The 27,866-nt window shown below is 36.7% G+C and overlaps 1 protein-coding gene and 1 pseudogene across 3 annotated transcripts; one reads left to right on the forward strand and one right to left on the reverse strand.

Annotated features, from left to right (window-relative positions):
- Positions 1 to 145: 145 nt before the first annotated feature.
- LOC144373529 (olfactory receptor 2AE1-like) lies at positions 146 to 1,966 on the forward strand (annotated as a pseudogene).
- Positions 1,938 to 27,647, reverse strand: LOC144373528 (cytochrome P450 3A9-like). Of its 3 annotated transcripts, XM_078036578.1 has the most exons (13): positions 27,493 to 27,646; positions 24,812 to 24,905; positions 21,510 to 21,562; positions 19,828 to 19,927; positions 15,844 to 15,957; positions 15,308 to 15,396; positions 13,797 to 13,945; positions 8,841 to 8,968; positions 7,645 to 7,711; positions 5,145 to 5,305; positions 4,694 to 4,920; positions 2,466 to 2,628; positions 1,938 to 2,135 (listed from the first exon to the last, which is right to left on the reverse strand). In XM_078036578.1, the coding sequence occupies exons 1-13, from the start codon at positions 27,561 to 27,563 to the stop codon at positions 2,046 to 2,048; spliced, it is 1,506 nt and encodes a 501-aa protein (XP_077892704.1). In that variant the 5' UTR covers positions 27,564 to 27,646; the 3' UTR covers positions 1,938 to 2,045. The 3 variants fall into 3 exon arrangements, with proteins under 3 accessions (XP_077892704.1, XP_077892705.1, XP_077892706.1); XM_078036579.1 differs by lacking the exon at positions 2,466 to 2,628 and having other exon boundaries at positions 27,493 to 27,647; XM_078036580.1 differs by lacking the exons at positions 19,828 to 19,927; positions 21,510 to 21,562; positions 24,812 to 24,905; positions 27,493 to 27,646 and adding an exon at positions 16,590 to 16,678.
- Between the last annotated feature and the right edge of the window lie 219 nt (positions 27,648 to 27,866).

The following is a 27,866-nucleotide window of genomic DNA, read 5'->3' on the forward strand; positions in this document are numbered from 1 at the left end:
ACACAGACACACACTCACACAAATCATACACATGATTACACACACATAGGCCTATATTTAGTAAAAAGAGTCATAAATTCTGGCCCTTAATAGAGTCTTGGAATTTCAAATGACCATGATCATGATGACAAATTTTAGGTTTGTCTTGCTTTGAAGAAAAATGAATTTTAATAATTTCAGTTTCTGGATACTTACAAATAGAGAAAAAACTCTTCACAAATATTTTTTTTGGATCAAGAGAGCTTATCACCCTGTACACAGGATCCCATATTTCTGGCATCACACTTTGTCTCCACTCCCTGTTTCCCCAAGGACTTTGAAGGGACCATGTGGCTGTGGAATCAGACGTCTCTGGCAGACTTTATCCTTGAAGGGCTCTTCCATGACTCCCCAACGCACCTTTTCCTTTTCTGCCTGGACCATGGTGGTCTACTTTGTTGCACTGAGTGGCAACACTCTCACCATCCTCCTCATCTGTGTGGATCGTGGGCTTCACACCCCCATGTACTTCCTGCTCAGCCAGCTCTCCTTCATAGACCTGATGCACATCTGCACAACCATCCCCAAGATGGCTACCAACTACCTGTCTGGCAGCAAGTCCATCTTCTTCCTGGGATGTGCCACCCAGCACTTCCTCTATTTGTCTCTGGGTGGTGCTGAGTGTCTTCTGCTAGCTCTCATGTTCTATGACAGGTATGTTGCCATCTGTCATCCTCTGCGTTACACTGTGCTCATGAGCAGAAAGGTGGCACTGATGATGGCCCTCACCTCATGGTTGGGGGCATCTCTGAACTCCCTAATTCACACAGTCATCTGGATGCACTTTCCCTTCTGTGGATCTCGGAAAATGTACCACTTCTCCTGTGAGTATCCAGCTGTTGTGAAGTTGGTATGTGGTGATGTCACCGTCTATGAGACCACAGTGTATATCTGTAGCATCGTGCCTCTCCTCCTCCCCATCATTCTGGTTTCTACATCCTATGGCTTCATCCTGCACAGTGTCACTGAGATGCATTCAGCTGGGAGTAAAAGAAATGCTTTTGCCACTTGTAGCTCCCACTTCATTGTGGTCTTTCTCTGGTTTGGTGCCTGCATCTTCTCGTACATGAGGCCCAGGTCCCAGCGCACTCCACTGCAAGACAAAGTTGGTTCTGTGTTCTATAGCATCATTACTCCCACACTGAATCCTCTGATTTATACTCTCTGGAGTAAGGATGTAGCTAAGGCTCTGAGGAGAGTGTTGAGGAGAGGTATTATCACCCAATGACTACACCTGTATTCGGCCCAAGTATAGAGTGTTATTATGGGTAAACCTCTAAGAATTTTCAAGAATCCAGATCCATGATGTAATTTGACTATCCAAAGAATAAAGTGGCTTATGTATACCTTCACTATTTTAACTGAGTTGCAGGAATTCAAGTAGCATTGTGTATGTGTCTAAATCCTTCAGAGTATTATGAAAAAACCTTTACCAATCCCATTTAAAGTAGACATATGAAGTTAAGTGATACTCTAAAAATATTAAGATAAATATATAAAGACCTTTTCTATCATTATTTTTATTGAAAATACATATGTAAATCATGACAACAAAGACTATTTAGGGAGTATAAAATTAGAATGTGTTGATTAATATTAGAAACCTGTGAAATAAAGCGTGTTTTGAAAGAAAGAGTTGGTGATAAAATATTTCTACTCAGATATTTTGAGTTACTGAATCAGTGTTTAAGAATTTATAAGGGCAGATATGAAAAGGTGAGGGTGCAGAGGTGGGTGGATAGAATTCCTCCAAAACCAGAGAGGCTGAGTTTTCATATCTGTCACACAGATGGTCACCTCCTTTCCATCAAACAACACATAATTCTTTGCACAGACAATGAACAAGCCCAGCAAAGGTCCAGCCTCCTAGTAACTCAAGAGCATCATCCACCCATAAATCTATTTTCAAGACCAATTTTTATTTATAGAGAAAATCAATATGTCTTTTCTTCTGAGAATCATCTTCTTTGAAGAACAGAGCAGAGATTTTCAGGGAGATTTAGACTCTACTTTCCAGGCTCATCTCTTGACACAACCTTTAGAACAATGGGTTTTTCTGGTTGAAGAAATGATTTCTTGCTTAATTTCAGAGGAATCTGCAAACATTAAGCAAGTATATTTAGATGTAGTAAATGAAACTCGAACAACAGAAAGAATCGGAAAAAGTACATTTCAGACAATAAAGCTATACAAACAAGTAAAAAAATACTTTCAGCCTCTTGTGTCTGGGATTCCTTAGCTACCTGATCTTTAATCTCTTGTTTTTTATAAAGCCACAGATATAGAGCTCTAAAACTGAAGAAGCCTAACATTGCACAAGTGTCTCAAAAGAGAGTCTTTGAGTGAGCAGATACTTTTCTTTAAATAGGTTCCTCAACTAAATGTAACTACCCACAAGACCTTACTTTTTCATAAAGTGTCCTGACCTGTGTTTCCTTGCAAGGATGGAAGAAGAAGTTCTGCAGTAATCTGATGAGAGCAAGTTTTATGCTCATGAGAGCAAACCTCATGCCAATGCAGTTTCTGGGTCCATTTCCAAAGGGCATGTATATGTAAGGATTGATGTTCTCCTTGTTCTTCTTACTGAACCTAATTTCACAATAGTAGATGAAACCAAGTTATTGAGACATAAATCTATGAAACCTACATAATTGGGGTTGTCTCCTAAACATTCATAAGAAGCAAAACACAGGATTCTTTTGTGGAATGGTCACTGAAATCCTTCTGTGACTTTGCTTATAAGAATTGAAACCTACAGAACTTTTTCATTCTACTTACACTAGAGGAGCTCTCTCTCTTGTTAAGATGTGATGAATGCTATTTAAAAGAAAATATGTCTTTAAGTACTAAAATTAGATTCAGGATTGTGATCCATACACACTCTGAAAAAAATTAGAAAATGAGCATATAAATGAAGCAAAGTGTGTTCCTACCATAACTTCCACTCCTGCATTTCATATTTTTATTGATGAAGGAAGAGAAAATTCTCCCACCATGATTACCTCTTTTCTCTATACTCCTTTTTTTTCTGGATCTTATTGTCTCCCTTCCTTCCTCTCTCCCTCCTTTTTCCCAATTCCTCTCTTCCTCTACCTCCTCCTCATTCATCTATTTTCTCCTTCTCCTTCTGTTTCTGCCTCTCTCCCCCTAGAATATTATCATTGTCTTCTGAGTCTGTCTCATAAGTTTAGAAATAATATCTGGAATGTTGAACCCAGTTTGTATTCAAATTGAGCCCTAGTTTTTTTATTACTTTAAGGATAAAGTGTTGATTTGGAGAAAGTGATAATGACATTGTGATTGTTTTTAAATGTATTCTTATATATTTGAGAACATTTTGGCAAATTTAGAGGTGATTGTGATTCAAAGTAACATGGAATCTTTTGGAGGGTGTGTGGTGTGTGGAGGGTCTGATGAGGTTGGTTGATAATTGTTTGAACAGATGATGAGCAGATGCGGAAGCATTGAAAGTGTTTTCCAAACTGCTGTCTGTAGATTATGCTTGTGTGTATGTCAAGAGTCCTCCATACCACACATCTTTGTAATTTTTCTCATCCTGGTCTAGTCCCTGATTCACCTTAAGCACGTAGTATCTTATCATGCCTCAGTGAATCAAAGAGATGTGTAATCTCTGATTTTGTATCTGTGAAGTTCAAAAGTTGGAAGTGCTGAAATTGGAGGAAACTGGCATTGAGGAACTCATAACCAACAAGACAAGGTCACTCTAAACAAGAAATGTAACATTAGGGGCCAAGAGAAGTCTTGATCCCATGCCACTGGACCCCCCAGACACTACCCTGAAAACTTTCTTTATTTTGCTCCTCAGTACAACAACAGGAAAACAGTAACTCTTTCCAGAGTGCAAACTGTGAGGTTGGATCAAAATTTTCAGAAGACCAAGGTCAAGGATCAAAATTTTCAGAAGACCAAGGTCAAGACATATTTAAGGATGAATATCTCAGGTGTCTTGGGGGCAGGTTACTTGGCTTTAAAAAAGTCATCAAATGTGGAGAGTATGAGAAGCTGGCCCAGAGCACTCCAGAGACAAAACTCTGAGGATCTGAGCTCTCTTTATCTTCAGTGAGGCTGCTTAAACTATCTGGGTGGGGGGTGGTTCTCAGGCCTTAACTTGTATTTAACAATTGTGCTGGAGGAACCAGAAAGCAATGTTTAATCAAGTGGAAGATAGAAGGGCTTCCTAAAGCTGGTAGAAAATTCAAGGAGCTATAGTGAACAGGACAAAAATCCTAAAACAATTAAAAAAGATAAGCACCTAAAATAAGAGACTGGTCAAGTGGCAGAAAGGTTTATAGATTACTGTTAAATAAAATAAAAAACAGTTTAACATCAAATGAAATGTGATAGCATTTCAGTCCTTTAAAACTACACATTTATATAAAAATATCCATACTGAATTAATCACATTAATAATAGATAGGGCTTATCTTGATGTTCTAGGGCCTTAAATGGCTATAGTCATTTATTTTTTCTAATGTTTGTTTTCTAAAACAATTACCACTTTGTAAAAGACTTCTTAAAATGTTCTTAAAACAAGAAAATTTTAAAATCATATGTATGCCATCTGCACTAAAAGTCCTCAGAACATGTGTGAAACAGCCTCTTAAGGGTGGATTTTTTTTCAGGAGCCCTGTACCTTTCAGGGTAGAACTTTTCAGGTTCTGGCCAGTACGTGGGGTTTTGATGAAGACTATATATTGGTATAGCCACGTTAGTTCCTTTGGGAATGTGCACCCCATTGAGTTCAACATCTTTTTTACAGACTCTAAAAGTTCTCTCAATAATTGGATATAATCTGAGAGTTTCATTCACCACCATGTCCAGATACTTCATCTCAAATAGTACATCATATGTAACAGGTGCCTGGAAGAAAGAAATTTTTGTAAATTAAGATTTGGAAATGACTTAAAACTCTGTTGACACAGTACACTGATGTTTTCAGAGCTCCTCAAATAACTCATATTGGTAAAATACCATAGCATTTACAAAGCATTTAATAACCATCATGATTTTAGAACTGCCCAATGGCAAACTGAGATGCCCAGAGATTTTAACTCTCTTCTCCCCTCCAGGTGCCATTCACTCACCTTATTGGGAAAAGTCTCATCAATCTCCTGCTGAAGCTTCTTCTGGACATCAGGGTGGGTGGCCAGTAGATACATAATAAATGAAAGAGTGGTGCTAGTGGTATCATAGCCAGCCAAGATAAAGATAATTGATTGGGCTGCAATCTCCAGATCAGATAGACCTAAAAGGAGAGAAAAGACAATTTGGTCTAAGCAGGTTCATGCACACTTTACAGTTTACATGAAGATAAATCAGAATGATGATCCAAAATCCAATGAGGAAAAACTGGAAGAGCAATTCATAATATTTCTCATTCTGCCACCACCCCACCACGAACACAACTGGGTGATTTCAAGGGACAGTATGGATGTCAAACAAACAGTATTTTTCAACTGTGCCTTGCATATCATGAAAGTTGTTTAGCTATAAATAGTGGGTAGCACTCTTCCCCTGGGAAAAAAATAAACTTACTCTAACTAGAATGTAGGTTGAAGAACCTTGAAAGCATTTGCAATACTGGTATCTTTGCAGGAAAAATAAAGGCCATGATTGACAGAAATATACTAAGCCACAGAGAAATTTTTCTACATAAACTGTGGTCCATGGACCAGCAGCATGGACAGCTTTAAGGAGCTTATTAGAAACACAGAGTTTCAAGCTTTGCTCTAGAGCTACCAAATTTAAATCTGAACTTTCATGAGATGTGGTCAACTCTGTTCACAAATTAGCCTAAGAATCATCAGGTAATAGAAGACCTAGGGCACCAGTCTTAAAATTGGATGATCTCAGGGTGTGCAGAATCTATACAGAGAAAAAAAATCTCTGAAGAGTAGTGATTAACCAGAGTCTAATGAGTGGTATTAAAATCACACAAGAAAGAATGTGTTGATACAGGGTATTAGGCAGAAGCCATAGGACGATGGTGTTCAGTGAGTGGAATTAACATTGCTTATCAATCTTGGGCTGAATGTCATCTTTCCTAGTACACATCCCCTCTATTTGCTGAACTTCATAATCATCAAATGGCCTTTGTGATAAAAGGTGTTGTTTCTCTTGACTTTTCTCCTGAAAAGTCACATTCAAGTATTCATCTCATTGATTAGAGAAATGATTATAATTTGTTGATACTCGAATACCTGAAAGAAACATGGTATACTTTCCAACCATGTAATTCATAACAAAAAAAATGCAAAATAAGTGTGAGAAACATCTACATGGAATTCTAGCTTCCAGAAGGTTTCTATGATGCTATTGTGGAAAAACTCAAATTGAGTTTTCCCCACTACTGGTATAAACCCAATGATTCTGAGATGAAATTGGATTGTAAACTTAAGTTACAACTGTTCAGTACAATCTGGTAGCCACTAACCATATGTGTCTATCTAAATTTAAATTTTAATGAATTAAATCTAAATAACAATAGAAAGTACACTTCTTCAGTAACATTACCTACATGCCAAAAGCTCCATATCCACGTGTCCAGTGCCAGAACCCTTATGTTAATGTGTCCAGAACTCTTATGTTAACCTATGAACTTAGGGGTAAGGTGACTTATCTGTGATGGTTCATTGATTATGGCAAATATATCATTTTGGTGAGGGATGTTTGTAATGGGGGAAACATATGAATTTAGAGAAAAAAAATGGATAAGGGCAATCTCTACGCCTTCTTCTCAGTTTTGTTATGAAACTAAAACTGCTATAAAATATAGTCAATTTTAACAATCAAAATATAAGATGAGGAAAAGGGGAGGGTTGAGGAACAGAAGGAGAAGGGAGAAGTCGTTAAAAGACTTAAGCCCAAGAGAATTTGACCATCAAAATAAAAAATGATAGCAAGAGAATAAATTCAAAGTATATAACATCATACTGACATAAATAAAAATGGAACTCTCTTACAATCTAATACCAACTCATAAATGTACGGTAGGTGATAGAATGATAAAGACAGCAGTTTGTAAACATCATAATTCAAATGCTTTATATCAAAAATCATCAATGTATGATAAAACTAGTTGGTGAAAGTATGCTGAGGAATAGGATGTTTACGCAGTTTAAGAGGTTTTCCTTACAACATTCTTATGAATTACATGGGAAAAAGTTAATCTCAATATCAGATTAAGCTAGTGAACACATTTTCACCCAGTACTGCCATTGACCCTCACCACTACTGGGACAGTGAACCTCCTGATCGGATGTGCAAATGCAAATATCCAGGCAGAGTTTCTGATTCAGTGCATATGAATGAGACTGGGAATCAGCATTTGTTCTGATGTTGATGGTAATAAGAAAACAGACTACTTCATGACTGAAATGCTTTCTCCTAGTTTCCCTTCAATTTTTGAGCCTTGTTACACCTGTATGATTCTAGACAGTACTTGTGGGCACCATTTGCAATGTCCAAATGTGTATCTTCCTGCAGTTTGGTGGAAATCTATTTTCTCTAGAAAACATGTATATTTTCAGGATAACTTGCTTATTTGAATTTCCCTGCAATTCACCATGAAACATTCTTGGTTACCTTGGTAGGGCTCCTTGTCTTGAGAATTCTGGGAATCAATCATTAACTGGAGAAAATCAATGCGGTGCTGGAAGCAGAAATGGAAATGGAAATGACAAAATCAGTCATAAAGTAAGAAGTAAATCTGGAATGTAGCATTTCACCTCCCTTCTTAGAATATGGCTCTTTTAAGTCCAGAAGTCTGGCTAGGGTTGCACAAACCACAAGTGAACAAAACATGCATGTATAAATCATGGAAAACAGGATATTTTCCTGAGAGAAATCCAGCTATGGTGTCCAATATCTGTGGTCTTTGCTCTCCCTAATTCTGGGTTTGTTTTCTTTTCCTGTCACACCGGCTTGCCCAGAATGTGGTCCTGGACTTAAATTCTTTTAGTTTGCCTTCATTCTTATTCAATGGCCACACTGAATACACTTGGTAGTTTCAAAGATGATTAGTAGCATTTGTTTGTGTATCATCAAATTCTCCATCCATTAGGTACATGATTCAATCTTCAGTCACACTTGGGGATGGCTGTCCTGCCTCCCTGACCTGGAGACATTTTTGTGCTGATCTCCAGGCAAAGCAGAAAGCAAAGCTGGTTAGCATATCACGTTGATGGTCATGAAGAGCACAGCCTGATTGTGGACGGGAAAAGACTCAGATTCTACACACACATACTTCACAAGGTGCCCAATAGGACCTTCCTTTGAAGAATGTGCCAACTAAGATGTAAAGAGCTTGGAATTGTAATGATTGTTCACCAGTCTAAGATTTGGGGAATACTTTTTAACAGTAAAATCATTTTGAAATAGGATTTTTATTTTGACAGTTTACTGAATGAAAGGGAAATGATAAGGTTTTTATTTGAATGATATTTCTTTCAAGACATAACATCATGTCTATTATTGTATCAAACATTGTCAATCTTTCTCATTATCAATCATTTTAAATTTGATTTTTATTCTAACCAAAATGTAAAAATTCTCCAGTGCCAATCTTAAAGTATTCCATCAACTTTAAAAAATGCACAGAGAGGGACTGGGGAATGAAGCCCAGTGATTCAGTATTTGCCTAGCATATATGAGGCCTTGGATTCAATCCCCAGCACAATTTACAAAATTACATGTACATTTGTATATGCACAATTCAGATGTACATAGCAAATAAATGATCAGAAAGCGAACATTGTCATGTCACCACCACCAGGTTTTACCTTTTCTTTATTTTCTAGGCGTTTTTGTTTCATCCTCATTACAGCATTTTTAAAAAAATCCATAACACTATTTGAAAACCTGTAGACACTTAATGCTTGAAACACTGGTCTAAGGAATGGAAATATCACTAGAAAGAAAAAATAAAGAGAAACCTTGATGAAAAGGCAACATCCCAGGAGCATTGATCATTTTCTAAAAAATACAGAAGAGAAAAATCATCAGTTTTCTCTTCCAGAAGCCATTGCCTCTGTGGCCTGTACCTGGTGTCTGGTTCATGGCTGAGCAAGGGCACTTCATACATAAGGTTGCAGCCACCATAGCAGGGGATCAGTGGCCCCATCAATGCCACAGGACTGAGAAAAGGAAGAAGATTACATTTCCTTGCCCCTTACCCTTTTGTGTATTGGAATAGGGTTTCTGGGTAAACCAGTTCATAGTCTATGCTATGTTTAATTATGCATTCAAGGAAAAGTAGGCAGGATAGGTACAATTTGGCCTATGTTCCTCAGCTGTCAAGAAATGAAACCAGAAATAAATAACAGATGGAAAATCAGGAAACTCAGACAAAAATTGCAAATTAACAATAAAACTTCCAGATACAACTGATAAGCATGAAAGATGGTATCCAAAAGCAACTAAAAGTTGTTTCTAGGTGAATTAAGGTGAAGACATGTTATGTCACACTTAGGAGAAGTAGCAAAAGTAGCGCTCATAAACATATAGCTACAGATGTATAGTTTTTATAAAAGATAGTTCTCAAGTCAGTAGTCTAAGTTAAATCATAAAATGGTGAAAAGGGAAAATTTAACAAAAGGCAAGCATAAGAAAAAAAATCATAAAAACCCAAGTTGAAACAAATGAAATAGAAAAGAATTATAATTGACAAAAACAAAAGGTGTCTATAAATCACCTTACCCCTTTGAAAATATCATAAAAATCACCTAACCATTAGCCAGATTGACCAAGAAATACAAAGGGATAATAGTTTCATATGATGATATTTCCTCTCAATATGAACTAGAAGTGTGCATCTAGATCAGAAGGTATATTTACTTTTATTTATTTTGAGGTCCTTCACACTCTTTTTCAGAAGGTGTACATTTCTACCTACAATATGTAAGAGAACTTTTTCTCTACATCTAACCAGCATTTGTTATTTTTTCATTCATTCTTTCTTTTGTTGATAATGGTCATTCTAACCAGGGTGAGATGATGTCTTATTGTAATTTTGATTTGCATTTCCTTGACACCAAGTGATATTGAATAGTTTTTTCATGTATTTTTAAGTCATTTGTATTTTTTTTTTTTGAGAAATAACTATTTGGAGCATTTTTCTATTTTTAAACTGCATTACTTGGGGGTTTAGTCATTAAGTTTTTAAAATTTGTTATATTATAAAAATATATATCATTTATAAATGTAATACTCTATAGATATATAAAACATATTTTATATTAATCTATTTTTAATCTAAATGATTGGAATATCTGTAAATCCAGATTTATTTCTATATTATTTTGAATACCTGAGATATGCATTAAATCTAGGTATTTATGTATTTATAATATATATTATAATAAAAAAACACATACATACATATATACCCACACATACATATATGCCCAATGGAACATTTATCCATAAAGAAGAATAAAATCCTGTATTTTGTAGCTAAAGGTGGATGGAATTAGAGGACGTTCAGCTTACAAACTAAACTAGACACATCAGTACAAGTACAACATGTTCTTTTTCATATGTGGAATGTAAATATTTGACCTGAATGTATAATAGTGATTATTAAAGGTTGGAAAGAACTATGGCAGAATGTGGATAAAGAAAGGCTCCATTTCATTTGTGTATGCTGTGTATATGTATTGAGACATCACATGGAACCCCATTTATTTGCATAACTCATACATGTTAATGAAAAAATAAAATAAATATTAAAAAAGAAAAGAATAGCAAGAGAAATGAAAGGAGAATTTATTACGAACATTGGAGAAAAATTATGAAAGAATTCTAACAATTTGATTGTTCACATATATTTGTGCAGAAAATCCTAAAAGACTCAAATTACAGAAATTGATTGAGAAGTAAATATACAGCCTGAATAAACTTGTAAAATGTAATATTATTGCATTAGTAATAGAAATTTATTTACAAATACATGCCCAGATCTGGATTGTTTTAATAGTAGATTCTACAAAATAAAGAACTAATACCAATTATTCACAAACACTTCCAAAATTAAAACAGCATTTCTGAATATAATCTAAAAGGCCAATATTACCCTAATACTCACACCAAGCAAAGACAACACAGGATATAGTTGTGTAATACACCAAATCCATGAAATAAAAAATCAACACAGAGGATTGTTTCAATTGATGCAGAAAAAACATTTGATAAAAATCAAAACCAACCTTCCCCCCAGAAAAATAATCCTCAAAATCATTCTTTTGTAATGAACCCTCAGCAAATTAGGACTAGAATGAAATTTTGTAAACCTGATAAAGGATATCTATGAAAACTTGTAGCTTAACAATTTAATAGTTTCACCCTAAATCAAGAACATGACAAGCATTTCTCTCTCACCACTTCTCTTGGAGAACTGTAAGTAATAACAAGTTCACCAGCATTTCACGATACAAGATCAGTACACAAAAATAAACTGCATTTCTCAACACTGTGATAAGCAATCCAAAAGAAAAACTAAAAAATTAAAAATAATTCTATATCCAATGACATTAAAAAGAATAAAATACATAGGAATCAATTTAACAAAGGTGCAAGACAAGCACAATAATAACTACAAAATATTGTTGAAATAAAAGAAAGAGGATCTACATGACTAGGAAAAACATCTCAGGTTTGTGGATGAGAAAACTTAATATTGTCCAAATGGCAATAGTATTGAAATTGATTTGCAGATCCTAATAAACTTTGTAACAGAATCTTAGCTGGCTTCTTTGAGGAATTGGCAAGTTGATTTAAAATTCACATAGAATTCAAAGGGACACAGAATAGCTAAAATGATGTTGAAAAATGAGATTAAAGTTGTAGGACTCACATTTCTTGATTTCAAAACCTACTCCAAAGCAAAAATAAAATGTGGTCCTAGAAGACGGGTAAACATATAGATGAAAGGAACAGGATTTAGAGTCCAGAAATTAACCCACATGTCTATGGCCCATGGAATTTTGAGAAAGGTGCCCTGGCCATTGAATGTGGCAGACACTCTTCAAAAAATGGTGCTGGAACAACTACATAGCCACATTCAAAAGAATAACATGTTGTCCTCACCTGGCCCTGAATGTAAAACTTAAATTAAAATGGTTGGGCAACCTTAATATCAGAGTTAAACTACAATTTTTAGTAGTAAACAATAAAAAGTATGTAAGTCCATATGGTTTCAATCAATTATTATATTTGATACTTGAAGCACAAAAAATAAAAGCAAATAACATAAATCATATATCATTTAAATGTTAAGTTTCCAAGACCTGTTGAGTTTCTAACATTTATATAAATGGCATCAAATTGCATGCATCTACTGTTAATTGCTTTTCTTTTGTGAACACTACAGCTTTGAGATTAATACATTTGAAGATTTTGAAATCCAGCTCATTCATTTTAATGGTTGGAATATGAAATACCTCCCATGATAGGAATAAACTTCAAAAAACTAAAAACTTTGTGCTTCAATGGACACTATCAAGAAAGTAAAAAGATATCTATAGAATAGGAAAAACTTGTTACAAATCATAATCTGATAAGAAACTGTGTAAGCAATACATGAAGAAGTATTTTTTCAATTAAATTATTTAGAAATTATTTTTCCTTTTATTTTTAATTTGTGCCAATTAGTTATACATGACAGTAGAATGCATTTTGACACATTATACACAAATGGAGCACAAGATTTCCTTTCTCTGCTTGTACATGGTACAGACTCACACCAGTAAAATTCTTAAGCCTCAAAACAAAAAGACAAATACTTCAGGTAATTGTGGGCAAAAGATATGGATAGACATTCTTCAAAATAATGAATCTGAATTATCTTTTCTATGTACATAGATGAACACCTCATAGTGAATCTCCACATCATGTACCTCCACAAGCCTGGCATCCTAATTAGAATAAGGTATACTTTAAGTTTTTATAAATATATCATGCATATCTAAAAAGAACAAATAAAAAAGTGATTAACATTGCTTGTTATCAGTAACCAAAAGGAAAATGCAAATCAAAACCACATAAGTTGCCATCTCACATCCACTACAATGTCTAAAATAAGAGATAGAAATAGGAAGAGTTAGAAAATAAGTGAAGTAATTGGAACCCTCATACACTTTTGGTAAGAATATTAAATGGTACAGCTATCATGGAAAACACTGACAGAAGTACTTTGTAAGGCAGCAATTTCACTCCTGAGTATACACTCAGATGAAATTGAAAAGTAGAGTTCACAAACAAGTTTCACACTAATGTTCATAATGGCACCATTCATAATAGCCAAAAAGTCGAAATAACATAAATGTCTACCAACTGATGAAAGGATAACTAATTTGTAGTATATCTATACAATGAAATATTATTTGGCCATAAACATGAAGTACTGATATATATTTCACTTGGAAACAAAATGCTAAATGATATCACTTTGCATCACAAAAGACCACATATTTCATGTCACCATTTTTATAATGTCTACATCATATGTGAAGCTAAAGAAATAGAAAATATAGTAGTGTTTGTTTAGGGTAAATAATTTTGAAAGCTGACAGTTAAAAGATAATGAGTTTTCTGAGTTTTGACAATGGTGAGGGCTGCACATATCATTTATCATGCTAAAAATTATTGAACTTTACATTTTAAGGAATCATATAGTATGTAAATAATATCTTAATGAAGTTTTTGTTTTAAAAGAAAAAAAGCAACGGTGATATACATACTAATTATAAGAAAAACTGGATGGAAGACATCTAAACGAAGGGCCTTCTTGGCTTTTTTCACAAATGGATCTTGTGGATTGTTGAGGGAATTGACATTAACTCCAAAACATGTGCTAATGATCACGTCCATGTTGTAGCTCCCCAAAATTCTGAGTAGAGAAAGAAATGTAAAATTTTAATCTGCACTGCTTTACTCTCCTACTACACATGCTGGAAGAAGTGATATGAGCACATTCACACACTGTCAGAAATATCTGTTGATCAAATTACTAGTCCATGCTCCTATCAAATGCCATGAGGCAGCTGCCCCTGTGCCAGGGGAGTTAGGGACACTAAGGTAGTGAGCTCAAGGAGTTCAGAGGCAGAGAGACAGACACCCATAATCAGATAAATTACCTCAGTGAGTGGAGCGCAGATGATAAAAGATGATTAAGTATGGAGCTTCAGCAAGACCAAGGTGTTATAATTGACTCCTGGTAGGGGATCCAAGATAGGTGACCTTGACCTAGGTCCTGCCTAAGCACAGTCTGTGCCCAGAGCTGATTCCTCTCTAGCACATCACATAAAAGCAACACCCTGTTCTGAGAGGCAGAAACATTGTCCCCCCTTCTCTGCACCCACTACTACAGCTCCTAAGAGGTCCTGCACTCCAGGACCCAAAGTGGCCCCAAGGGCAGAATCTCGAAAAAGGAAATGAGAAAGAATATCCTCAGTTAAACCATTGAAATTTTTCTCGAAATGTACTGGGATGAGCTCACAACTTGGGGAACATATTCTCTCAGATTTCCCAAGACAGTATCAGTGGTTGTTCATGGGTCAAAATAACCCATTTTATACAACAAATGATATGGTAGTTGTAATCCATATCCTTTCAGGACCTTACCTCTGTTGAGACTGGAGGAAGAAGTGGTGAGAATATTTCATATTTTGTACTTTGCTGATATTCTCAGTGCAACCATAAAGAGATTTTTTGTTCCATATCTTTGCATTGTATCTTTTTTTTTTAAATTTTTTAAATAACTTTTTTAGTTGTAGAGGATAGCATGCCTTTATTGTATCAGTTTATTTTTATGTGGTGCTGAGGATCAAACTCAGTGCCTTACACACGCTAGGCAAGTGTTCTGCCACTGAGCTACAACCCTAGCCCTGTGTTATATATTCTATCCCTGCTTAATAGGTACCAGAGACTTCCCCCAATCCAACATTCCCTAGACTCTACCCTCAACTTCTTAGTGATCATGTTCTTCATTGTAAAACATGTATTTTGACTTACATAATATCCACATTGACGATAAAGCAAATAAACTAATTCTGTTTTTGTACACAGATGTCCCAGCACCCTGCCTCATCCTAGGAGCCTCTCCTCCTTGGGTGTCCCATTGTGGTTGTGACACCACACACTTACTTTTGTCTGGTCAAGGGAGTAGCTCAACAGTGGTAATTTCAGTTCCCTGGCAGGGTGCTGGAAGGTCTTAAAAGAGCTCAGAACCGCAGAGCTGCCTGCTACTTACTCTTTCACAGTGACAGGCTCCCCTTTCTTCACTTCCTGGCTCAGGTACTTCACCAATGCATCTCCATATTTGTTAATGATGGGGAGCATCTAAGCACAAAACACAACTCCACCCACAGTTAGAGGAGAATCGAGTCCCCGAGGCTCTGGTTTTCCCAGGATTATAAAGTATGAGATATTAATAATGAATCAAACAATATCTCTTCTAGGACATAAAGACAAAAGATGATTTAAAATTTTTAATTAGTTCTTTTTATTTATACATAACAATGTTTCCTTTTGAAATAATTATAAAAGCATGGAAAAATAATTTGACCTAACTCAGTCCCAATAATTCCTCTTTCTGTCCTCTCTTCCTTGCCTCGGTTCCCTTCCTTCTACTCTATTGATCTTTCTGATATTTACTTTTAGTTTTTTTTTTTAATTAGGAATTTCAAACTTAGTGGAATATTCTTTGGAAAACTATGATGTTCTCACGTATGTCCCATCCCCAAATCCTTATTTAAGTTTCTAACTAAAGTCCTCTTAGTTTATTACCTCCTTGAGTTTCCCACTGGAGAACACTGGCGACAGCAAGACTCGAAGTCTCTTCCACTCTTCATCCCTTGCTGCAAAGAGCGCTTTTTGCAAAAATCCCAACGGCAAAACTACCTGAAGTTCACAAAGAAAAAGACATTTTGTATGAGGTATGTTTTGGAAGTCTCCACATTGTAGAGAACTTGTTAAACAGGCATCAGTTTTTTTAATCAGTTTTTTACTGAGTGTCTACTAGGGGGCAGGCACTGTGCTAGATGCTCCATAAACTTTTATCCCAAATTCCTCTTCTCTTGTGAGGGTAGAGGGGGTACCCAGCCACCAGATTCATGTTCAGTATTTATATTACAGCTGCTGTGTAAATACAAAGGCCCCTCATGGTAGGTAAACTGTTCTCCCAGGGGACAGAGAGCATTATGACCTAGGGTATCCTATACAGGCAGCACAGGAAAAAACTGATTGATGACAGTCATCGAGATAACCTTGGAAAACTAGGTTGCCCAGACCAGTTATACTTTTCCATATATGTACAGCATGAATATCTTGCAAGGGATGCCAGGATATAGCCACTTAAATATAGTAGCTAATAATTTAAAAGATTAGGAACTTCTTCTCAATTCTTCAAAAATAATGCAATTATATGGAAGCACTTTTTTTTGAATCATCCCCCACTACACACACATGGAGGGACAGAAAGAAAAGGAAAGATAACTATGTTTCCCAGCTTTAGACTGGCCTGTCAATCCAACCTGCTCGAAACTGTCATTCAGCTTCCAACACTGTGTTTTGTTTATAAAGGTATACATCCAGTGCTCATTCATGATGAAAGCTCAAAACACTAGGAAGAAAAAAAAAAACTTCTTCAATCTGAAAGAGACTCTATATACTAAAAAACCCAACACCAACAACAAAGACCTTCAGCTAACATAACATTTACTGGTGAAATGGTGAATCTATTCTCCTAAGATCAGTAACAATTTAAAGTTTTCTACTTTTATCATTCTTATCCAATATTACCATACTGTAAATCCTTACTGGAGCAATGGGCAATGTTTTTAAAAAGGCATGTAAATTGGAAATGAAAGAACCTGAAGTGACCATGTCTTCAGGGGACAAAATTATCAATGTGGAAAATCTCAAAGAATATTTTAAAACTTCTAGAACTAATAAATAGGTTCACCAAGGTTGTAAGATACAGTATTAACATGCAAAAACAAGTTACATTTCTATATAAAAACAAGGGAAATGTGAAAAAGAAACATTAAAAACACAATACTATTCACTGTCACTCCAAAGAAAATGAAACACATTAGGAACAGAAATAAATGCAAGTACAGGAATGCTATGCTGGAAACTAAAAAATGTTGATCAAAGATATTAAAGAAAATCTCAAGAAATGGAGAAGCATAACATGAATTAAAAGATTCAACCCAGAAAAGATACAGATTTTATCCAAATCAATCAATAGATTTGATTGAATTCTTATCAAAATCTCACCAAGTGGGTTTTTGCAGACAAGCTTATTCTGAATTTTTATGAAAAATTAAAGGACCAACATAAATAAAGTGGGAGAGCTGGAGATGTGGCTCAAGCGGTAGCGCACTCGCCTGGAATGCCTGCGGCCAAGGTTCAATCCTCAGCACCACATACAAACAAAGATGTTGTGTCTGCCGAAAACTAAAAAAAATAAATATTTAAAAAATCTCAATTTCTCTCTCTCAAAGAATAACTAACTAACTAACTAAATAAATAAATAAATAAAGTGGGAGTGAAATAGACAAACTGAGTCAGTCTTAGCAGGTTAACAAACATAAAAGAAAATTAGGAGTTAAACAGTATGATAGTCTCTAATGCTAACTTAACAAACCAGGAGACAGGAGTTTTAGAAGTCAGCTCAGCATTCTGAGGTTATGAAGTCATCAGAAAAACAAATAAGCCAGAGGCAAAGACCATTTAATTACAATAAAACCCACTGAGAGAGGCCACTAGTCTGCCCTGTTCTGATAATAATACTAGGGACTCCCCCAGATGAGGTGTCACATGTTTTTGAACTAAGGGGCAAATGCATGCATAGAAAAGTTAAGATGGTAACTTTTTGGTTTATATATGTATATATTTGTAGATGAACACAATATCTTTATTTTATTTATTTATTTATTTTTATTTGGTGGAGGGGACTGAACCCAGCACTTTACTCTTGTTAGGCAAGCACTCTACCACTGAGCCACACAACCCTGGCCCCAAAATGATAATATATTTTTTCCTTTGCTTTATTAACATAGTCACCATCCCCCAAGGTAGGTACTTAAAATGGTAATGAGACTCATTGCAAGAAAAAACACAATGGAGAGAAGAACACAGGCACAACTAAAATAAAACAGAGTGAGAAATAGACATACCCTCTCAGCTCAAATGGATGCTTGACAATGGTGAAAACAGAATGATCAGAGGGAGGACAGTCTTTCTAAAGATGGTACTGAAACAACTGGAAAGCCACAGGCCAACAACAAGACAACAACAACAAATGAACCCTCACCGTGTTTTACCATGAGCATGACATAGATCATAGGTTTTTATGTAAATTGTAAAGTCTATAACTTTTAGGAGAGAAACAAGAACAACACAGAAGTTAGAGGCAAAGCTTTTCATGTATTAGCGTCCCCCATAAAAGACAATACTTGCTCTTATGGAGACCCTGTTAAGAGGAAAAGACAAGTGACCCATCAGGACTTGAAAAGACTAGCAAGAGGGAGCCTTGGGGATCACTATATCCCAAGAAAGCTGATGATTATATGGATTTATCCACAGCAGCAATTTTGCCCAAATGTACATAGGCACACATGTACACGGGCACATAAAACTGGTAAAATCTAAATAAGTTCTGTGGATTGTATCAGTGTCAATTTCTGGTTACTCTAGTAAGAGGAATAGACTACATTCAGAGATAAGTAATATGCTATTCAAAGCATTTCAATTGGGAAAAACATAAGAAAAGTTATATGAAACTTCCCTGAACAGTTTTGGAGCTAATTTCTGTGAAGGTGTGATTACTCCAAGACACAAATTTAATCAATAAATATTTGTATTTTTTAAAATGACCTAAACATACACTTCACAGAAAATAATATACACTCAATGAACAAGTATATGAAAAACTATTCATCAGCTCTAGCAATCATAGAAATGCAAATAAAAACCACTATCATGTCACTCCAGTCAGAATGGCAATTATTATGAAAATAAACAACAATAAATTTTGGTGAGCATGGGGAGAATACGGCATACTCATACATTGTTGGTGGGATTGCAAATTGATGCAGCCAATATTGAGATTCCTTGGAAATCTTGAAATGGAACCATTATTTGACCCATCTATCCCTCCCCTTGGTCTATAGCCAAAGGACTTAAAATCAGCATACTACAGGGACACAGCCACATCAGTGTTTTATAGCAGCACAACTCACAATAGCAAAACTATGGAACCAATCTAGATGCTCTTCAGTGGATGAATGGATAAAAAGGGAGGGGGGAATATATACCCAATGAAATTTTACTCCACATTAAAATAGAATGCAATCATGCCGTTTGTAGGTAAATCGAGGGCATTGGAGAAGATAATACTAAGTGAAGTTAGCCAATCCCAGAAAAAACAAATGCCGAATGTTTTCTCTGATATAAGAAAGCTGATTCATAGTGGGTTAGGGAGGGGTTGAATGCAAGGAATGGATGAACTCTAGATAGATGAGAGGGGTTGGAGGGAAAGGGAAGGGGCGGGGGTTAGCAAAAATGATGGAGTATGATACACATCATTATCCAAAGTACATGTGTGAAGACATGAATTGGTGTCAACATACTTTATATACAACCATAGATATGAAAAATTGTGTTATATATGTGTGATAAGAATTGTAATGCATTCTGCTGTCATTTATTTTTAAAAAATCAATTAAAAAAAGAAAAAAGAAATTTAAAAAAATGAATACTTACCGGCCGATTTGTAAAAACAGAATAACATTCTTTCACCAGCACTGTTTTGATCATCTCTGGATCCGTAATAACCAACACAGGCTGTTGACCATCATACAATCTGTGTTGGGAAAGAAGAGCTCATTAAACCTACTAAGCCATATTCTTCAGTTAGAGTAACACCCAGGAATCCAAACTGATATTCCATAATCCATATGCCTGACTGTAGAATGCACAGTGACACTAGATACAAGTTCAAGTTAGGTGATGACACACAACAAGATTCTGACCATATAAAATGAAGCAGGGAAGAGATATTTAAAGATGAAAAAAATTCTTTATAAGAAGAGCCTGGTTGGAGATGTCTAAATGGTGTGTACATATTTTCTACCTCATTCTCCAATAATTTTTGTATTTAAAAATATTTCACAATCAGTGCAGTTTTATTCAGCACTTCTCTAATTGCTAGATATGTGAAACGTTTTTCATATATTCATTAATCACTTGTATTTATTCTTTTGAGAAGGGTCTGCTCAGTTATTTTGCCCATTTATTGATTGGGTTATTTGATTTTTTGGTGTTTAGCTTATTGGGTTGTTTGTATAGTGTGAATATTAACACCATAAATGAAATGCATGAGGCAAAGATTTTATCCACTTCTGAAGGTTCTCTTTTTATGCTTTAATTGTTTCTTCTGATTTGAAAGTATATTAAATTAGAGAAAAATAGACAAGTAAATTATTAAGTTCTTACAAGTGCTTAAGATACAAGAGATGGCTGGAGTTGTATCAGTGGGGACTCAGTTCTGTGTGCTCTTTCCAATCAACAACATGGCCTTTATGAGCCATGCCAGTTAGGTAGGATGATGTGGCCAGCTCTGCTGTTTTGAGGACTTGATGAGAGAAGATAAAGAGGGAGGAAGAGGCAAAGCCTTCTTCCACTTGCTTATAGAACACAAGAAGTACAATAATACCTCTGGAGCTGCTTTCATCAAGCATTATTAAGAAAATGGCTACTGAAATTAGCTGATTTCACCCTAGCAGATTATGAAGTACATAAGCCCATGGAAACACAATGGTTTAAAATGTACTGGCCATCCATTCTTCAAAGTCAGTAGAATGAGGTAGGCAGAGAAATCCCTGTGTATACTTCTAGTGAAAACTCCTAATTGTCAGGGAAAAACAAATGAAATCCCCAAGACTTCACACTTGCAGAGAAAGTTAAAATAAAAGAAAGCAGAGGTCAAATCATTTTCCAATCTGTTAACCTCTCTCTCAGCCTTTTTTTGAAAAGTACATAATAACCCCAAAATTTATATAAAGGTCACTTTTGTTCAATGTAGCAATCTTGAAAGGAGATTAAGCCATGCATGATGAACATTTTAGGAAGGTCTGACTTAATGCCTCCTATGTGGTATTAAGGGCTTCTAATGAAAAATTGGAAAAGAGGGTAGAGGCTGGGCACTGGAGAGAAGGTGAGGCCAAGAATTTTTGGGTCATCAGAGACTGAGAAAAGTCAAAAATATGACATTCTTGGCCATGAACCTTGACATCTGGTGAAATATGGGACTCTTGGCAGGAGGAGGAGCCTCTAAAAGCTTTATGTAATTAGTTCCCAGTAATAGCTCTGGGCTGGCATTGTTCTCTTGCCCTGGAGTGCCTCATCCAACAAGTCTACCCAAAAGAAGTTTCCAAAATACTCACCCCCACATTTTCCCATACTTTTCATGACATTGGACATCATACTGCCAAAAACCCTGGGTGGAGAAACAAGAGAATTTATATTGTTATTTTGAAAATATTGAACCCTGCTTCTAATTCAGGAACCAATAATTAGAATCCCTTGAAATCAGACTGGAATATGGTCCATCACTGGCAAAGAAGAAAAAATAAATGGGATATTAGTGTTGAGAGCCACAGTTTAGTAGGAATGATGCCTGGCATTTTGCTAGAGGGAATGGTTAAAAGATGACCCTGCTCTGTGATTAGGGTGGCTCTGGAATTAGGGTGGATCCCGCTGCCTCTGGCACTCGCTACTTTGGAGTTCCCGTTGAGTTCTCTTGGGGTTCAGAGAGAGTTGGCTGCGTGGAGCCCTGTGGAGGGAGTGTGTTCCTGGGAAGTGTGTGTAGAGTGCCGGTGAGAGTTCGGGAATAAAGAGTTGCTGTTTGAACCTACAAGGCTTTGTGGAAGCTTGGTTAATTTGTGCCCAGCCAGACTGCAGCATATTAGAAAAGGGAATTTAGAGTCCATCTTGAATTTTCTTGAAGTATTGTACATATTGAATAAATTATTCTCTCTTTTTTTTTTTTTTAGACAAGGTATTGCCATGTTTTCTATAATGACCTTGAATTTGTGATTTTCCTGCCTCAGCCTCCAGAGTGGTTGGGACTACAGGTGTGTGCCACAGTTTCACTAGTTGTCCTTGAGTATGAATATGAAGCAAGTCTAGTTTTCTGTATTATTTTCTCATGTGCATGGACTGTTTTGAAATCCTGCCAACTTTGAATCATTCCCTCCACCTGGATGTGAAAAAATCAAAGCTGAGAGAAAGTGAGTGAGTTTCCCAGGGACATTCTCAAGGCCACTTCACTCATTTTTCCTCAGATCTTTTTTCATTTCTCTCATGAATCTCCCTAGAATACTGGGGAAATGAGGAAGTTCAAGCATCAGTCACCTCTCAGTTGACCATGTTGATGTGAGTAGTTTAGCTGGCTATTTCACTACTGTGACCCTGACAAGAATTATGTGGAAAACTAAGATTTACTGGGCTCACATTTTCAGAGGTATCAGTTCATACATCACTTCCTCTGTTGCTGTGGTCTGTGATGAGGCAGGATAACATGGCAGAAGAGTGTGAAGGAATAAAGCAGCTCAGGACGTGGCTGGCATCAGGAAGCAGACAGAAACTCTACTAACCAGGGACAAAATGTATGCCCTGAAGCCAGGCCCCCAGTTACCCACCTCTTCCAGCAACCCACTACCTGCTTATAGTTGCTCCCAGTTAATTCTTTCTGAGGAAATAGTGCAGAGTAGATTAAGGCTTTCAAAATTTAATCACTTTATTTTTGAACTTTCTTACATTGCCTCACACAGGAGCTTCTGAGGGATACCACAATCATAACAGTGATTCTCATGCATGTTGTGGAGTGAGAAAGAATAAGTAAGGATTGTCAAAATGGAGTCACCTTCCACTTTTCCAGCTCAAAGTGGAAAAGATGGAGAGATTCCACTCCTACCCATGGGAGTCAACAAATTAAGTACTGAAGCAAGATTTAAAGTTAGGTAGTTAGTGTAGTTAGGTAAATTGGCTCTAATATCCAGTGAAATCTAAGATGGAGGCCATGCTGGGAATTACTCAGGGAAAAACAAGGACAACTCATGGAATGTTAATGAAGTCCCCAAAAAGGCCCTAGGCCGAAGTCCACCTGGAAGAAGTATTAATGAATAGCCCCCAACAGATTTAGAAATAGCCCATCCCTTAGAAGTTATAATCCCATCCCAAAAGGTGATAATTAGGCTTACCTGTGTCCCATCCCTCGGGCCTTCCAACCTACATTCCATCAGCAAAACTATAAAAAGGGGAAACAACCACACTTCCACAGATTCCACCTCTTGGGTTCCCTTCTTCCTCCGAGAGAAGTCTTTTCTGCTGTCCTTTAATAAACTTCTAATTTCTACTCTGACCTTGCCTCGGTGTGCTTCTTTGGTGTTATTCTTCAACATTGGGGAAGCAAGGACTCGTCACCGGTCAACAGCGGTAACAGTACTTGCTCTAAGTTTTTTCTTCTAACACTTAAAAAGAAATCTTCCTATTGCTATGTTTCAGGGATGATGTTTTTATGATGCACAGGGAGACCCCCAATTATGTGGATCTTACAGCCTGTCTAGTATACTGTTGATCTGGAAAGCATGAATAGGAAATAATGCCTTTTCAGCAGGAATAGCAGAATGGAATTCTCAGGGGGTCAGGGGGTCTATAATTCTCAGGGGGATCTATAATTCTGCTCAGAATTATAGAATTAGAGTATGATAAATAAGCCTCAGTGTCAGGAAGAGATAATCTGAGCAGAGTGTAGCCTATTTTTTCTGGCCTCTGGTTTTGACCTCATGAACTTCTGTCAGTAGTCAGGCCCTGAGTCAGATATCTAAATGGGTTAATGACAAAGGCTTGATGAAAATTCACATTTCTTGTGAAACATGTTACATTCCATTCAGTTAACTTAAATTTTAATTTTTTTAAATCATGTGATTACTGCTCATTTTATATGTGATACTGCCTTTGTTAAAAACCAATACACATCTTGTGTTTAATTATGTGAAATCCATAGACAAGGGCTACCTTATCCCATTCATACTTATTCGTTGCTAAGACTCACTGCTAGGGTGCTATCTTTGAATGATAAGAAGAAATGCAGAATGCTGTTGTTTCATCTGGTAAATCCTCCAAATATGTCACAGGAAGTAAAACTTGGGTGAAGCCATGGAAATAACCACAGGGTATTTGCACATTCAAAAATTAAGTATGTGCAAATTATTGACTTATGAATGCTTGGGGTACTTCAGAAACTGTAGTTTCAAAGACACTCATGACGATTTTTTATTTACAAAGGGACTCATGAGATCTTGCGAAGAATAGGAGTGTTTGAAGGTGTTTACCATGCTCGCTTTCACAGACTTTTTGCTCAAATACTAAGCACAATATAATCGTCCTGGAAATGTGCACCCAGCAAGTTAAACATCTTTTTTATGACGAATTCAAAGTCTGAACAACATCATGAAGATCAAATGCAGATGTACCAGAGATCCGAGCTGTTCCACTGAGGCTCTTGAAGAGTTGACATCAGAGCTCCAGGGAAAACCTGGCCATGCTCCAGGAAGAACCTGAACATGGTTTCTCAAAGGATAAAAACTACTAAATTTCTCCTGAAGATGGACATTTTTACTGATGACACTAAACTGGCATTTGTACTCAGGTGAAAAAATAGAGGGAGCTCAAGCACACTCACCTTGCGGTAGTACAGAAGAGTTCCAAATAAAGGCAGAGGTGTTGGCCCAGGTATTCCCAGCCTCCTAAATAGCCCATGAGAATAGGTTCCATATCTATAAAGTGAAATAGAAAGCCAGGTCATCCTCATTGTCATTCTATAGATAAGGGCCTGACCAGTCTCTGACTCAGAAACTGGACCAGGCAGTGAGATAGGTAACATGTAGGTGATACATAACAACAAAAACTCCAACTGACACATTCTGTTTTCCAACACCACTTAGAGATAACTTCCTGCCACAAGAGACACAATGATTAGGTAAAAGAACTTGAGTCTTCATGGCCCCAATAATTGGGTTTGTTCTTAATAAACATTCCCAGGCTTGAATGTGCCTGAGAAGTTCAGGCTGGCATTCTGCAAGGGCATCGCAGTTGCTATGTGTATTTGGTATGGTAACTTTTCCTTAATGTAGAGATTCCTAGCAAAAAAAGGGCCAATGCTTTGACATGACTTTCATTATGAGATTTTGGGTAACCAAATCCATTCAAGCACAGAGTGTCCATTGAGAACCTATGGTAACATTGTTTCTTGCAATTTGGAAATAAACCTTTCATACTTTTCCTTCTTTCTATGCCATGTCTCTGGTTCAGCATTCAGCCCTTCTTTAAATTTGACTTCACATGGATATTTGGAAGCAGTCATAGTATTCTTATTTCTGTTGAATGACAAATGTGACATTAAGAAAACTGGGACTTCCATTTGTGTCATACCAATGTGAGCCATGTTGAGTGTCACCCAAGTCCATTTTCAGACAATCTAAGTGACTTGAGCAAGAAGGAAGGCTGAGTTCCCTTATACTCTTATGGTTCTGTGAGAAATAAATGACTGAGGAATCATCTTTAGGCCATTCCTCCTCTCATTGAGTGCGATCTTCCAACTGCTGATGCTCAGATGGCAGCACAGAGGCAGGCATGTTTTCATGTTACCAAGGCAATCAATCACAAAATAGTTTTGTTTATTGCCTCTATGCATCAACTCTCCTTGTATTAAAACCCACAAAGGCTGGTGCTTCCTTGGGCTGGCCAACCTGCAACACAGATGTGTCATGTTCACAGCCCTGTGCCTGAGGGTTCTGGATCCTAAAATCTTCACCCCATCAGAATTGATAATAGATGAAAGGAAAAATGGTGAACGAGAGATTCCTGGCAGCTACTTCAATCATGAAACAACCAGTTTTGCAAAGATTGTCCCGTAGTAGCACAGAAGAGAAAAGTCTGGCATGTTTAAATAGCTCAACATGCCCAGCAATTCCTTTTAGCTACATGGAAGGTGACCTTCCAAATTTCAGTTACAGTCATGGTGACAGAGAAGACAATATGCAATATAAAATAAGAACCCATAATGTGTTCCAGACAGTTAAATAAGAACTTGCTTCTTCTTTGTAGGAGAATGTTTAAGACAGTATAGTTTTCACATACTCTGTACAAATCCTGTCATTACATACAGTAAAATTAAACTACATTGATTCACTAGAAAAGTTCTACAGAGAGAGGATTATGTTGCCACAATACCCCTGACTTAGTACCTTTTCTTTCAGAGAATAAAAGCCAGGTCTATATTTTTATTTTTCATGCTATTTTTGATTCCTTATTTTTAAGAGTGAAATTGAGACAAATGTCAGATGTGACCTGTGTGGAGTCTCTCCTACCTACAATCAAAATAACCTCTTTCCCTCTGTTTCATGATGTCAGGATCCCATTAGTAAAAGCAATTTCCCTACTAAATGATATTCATTCATGCGTTTATGTTGGAGTGTAAAGGAAAAAAGTAAAGCCAAATTGGCTTTTTGATGTTGTTCAGGCTGCTAGAAGATTTCATATTGAGGGGAAATAAGTCTCTTTATGAGGCTAATATCTCAAAGAGAGGAAAAATAATACAAAAGGAAAGAATAAAACTTCTTAAAATTTCTGTCAGGTATTCTCTGCTCTAGACACTTATCATTTAGAAGGAAACAGTTCTGTGAATTTCAGGGTGAAATAATTGAGTTTTACAATGGAAGGAAGTGTCAGGAGAAAAAGAGGGAATTGTGCAGTCAACCTTCCAGGGAGTCTGTGGGGAAATTGGTGTGTTGTATAGATGGTGCTGGGGGCAAGAGGGGGCAGGAGTCACCACATGCACAGGGGATAGTCCTCTTGCATGTCTTCTGCAATAGGCAGAAATCCAAGAAGATAAAGAGACCAAATCCAAGTAAACTGGGTGTCCCCAGAATTCCCTAAGCTTCAAAGGGACTGAGGTTCCCACTGCATGTGATAATAGTTATTAATTATCTGTATATGCTGAATTCTGGTTTATTCCTCTAGGTGCAAACACAGAGCCAATTAGATAACCCCCCAAAACAAATCTCAACACCAATTGCTCTATCCAAAGAAACTCACCATTTTTCTTCAGCAGTTCTGTCTTCTGAATTTTTTTTCTACTATGTGGGCTTTCTTTGCCAAAATGTGTCAAGTTGTAATTCAGTGAGGCCAATTTATGTGCTAGGAAAGGAGATGGGGCCAGGCATGCTCAATAGGAACTTTTTAAGGATTTATAGAAATTTCAATTCCATCATCTCTTATGATTTTTTCAAATAGACAAAGAGGAACATGATTAGGTCCCCACCTCCAGGGTTACAGAGGAGGGGAGGCTGGACAGCTACTTACAGATATAGGAGCACCAGACAGATAGCCAGGAGGACCCAGGTCTCTATGGAAGAATTGGGAATTAGGTCCATCACTACTTTTATTCAGTAGTTCTGTCTTCTGAATTGTTTTTTTCTGCTATGTGGGCTTTTTTTGCCAAAATGTGTCAAGCTGTAATTCAGTGAGGCCAATTTATGTGCTAGGAAAGGAGGTGGGGCCAGTCATGCAGCCAGTAGAAAGGCCACCTATGCATCTTCTGGAATTAGAGGGGTCAGGTGTCCTCTTTGCAGTTGGCAAAGAATCATGCACTCTCCTTCTTTGATCTTTTAAACAACTGACTTAAACCAACTTCCTTTGGTAATTTCATTAACTTTGAGGCCAGCACCTGTCCAATG

The sequence above is a fragment of the Ictidomys tridecemlineatus genome, unplaced genomic scaffold, assembly GCF_052094955.1.
Source record: "Ictidomys tridecemlineatus isolate mIctTri1 unplaced genomic scaffold, mIctTri1.hap1 Scaffold_42, whole genome shotgun sequence".
Classification (NCBI taxonomy): Eukaryota; Metazoa; Chordata; class Mammalia; order Rodentia; family Sciuridae; genus Ictidomys; species Ictidomys tridecemlineatus.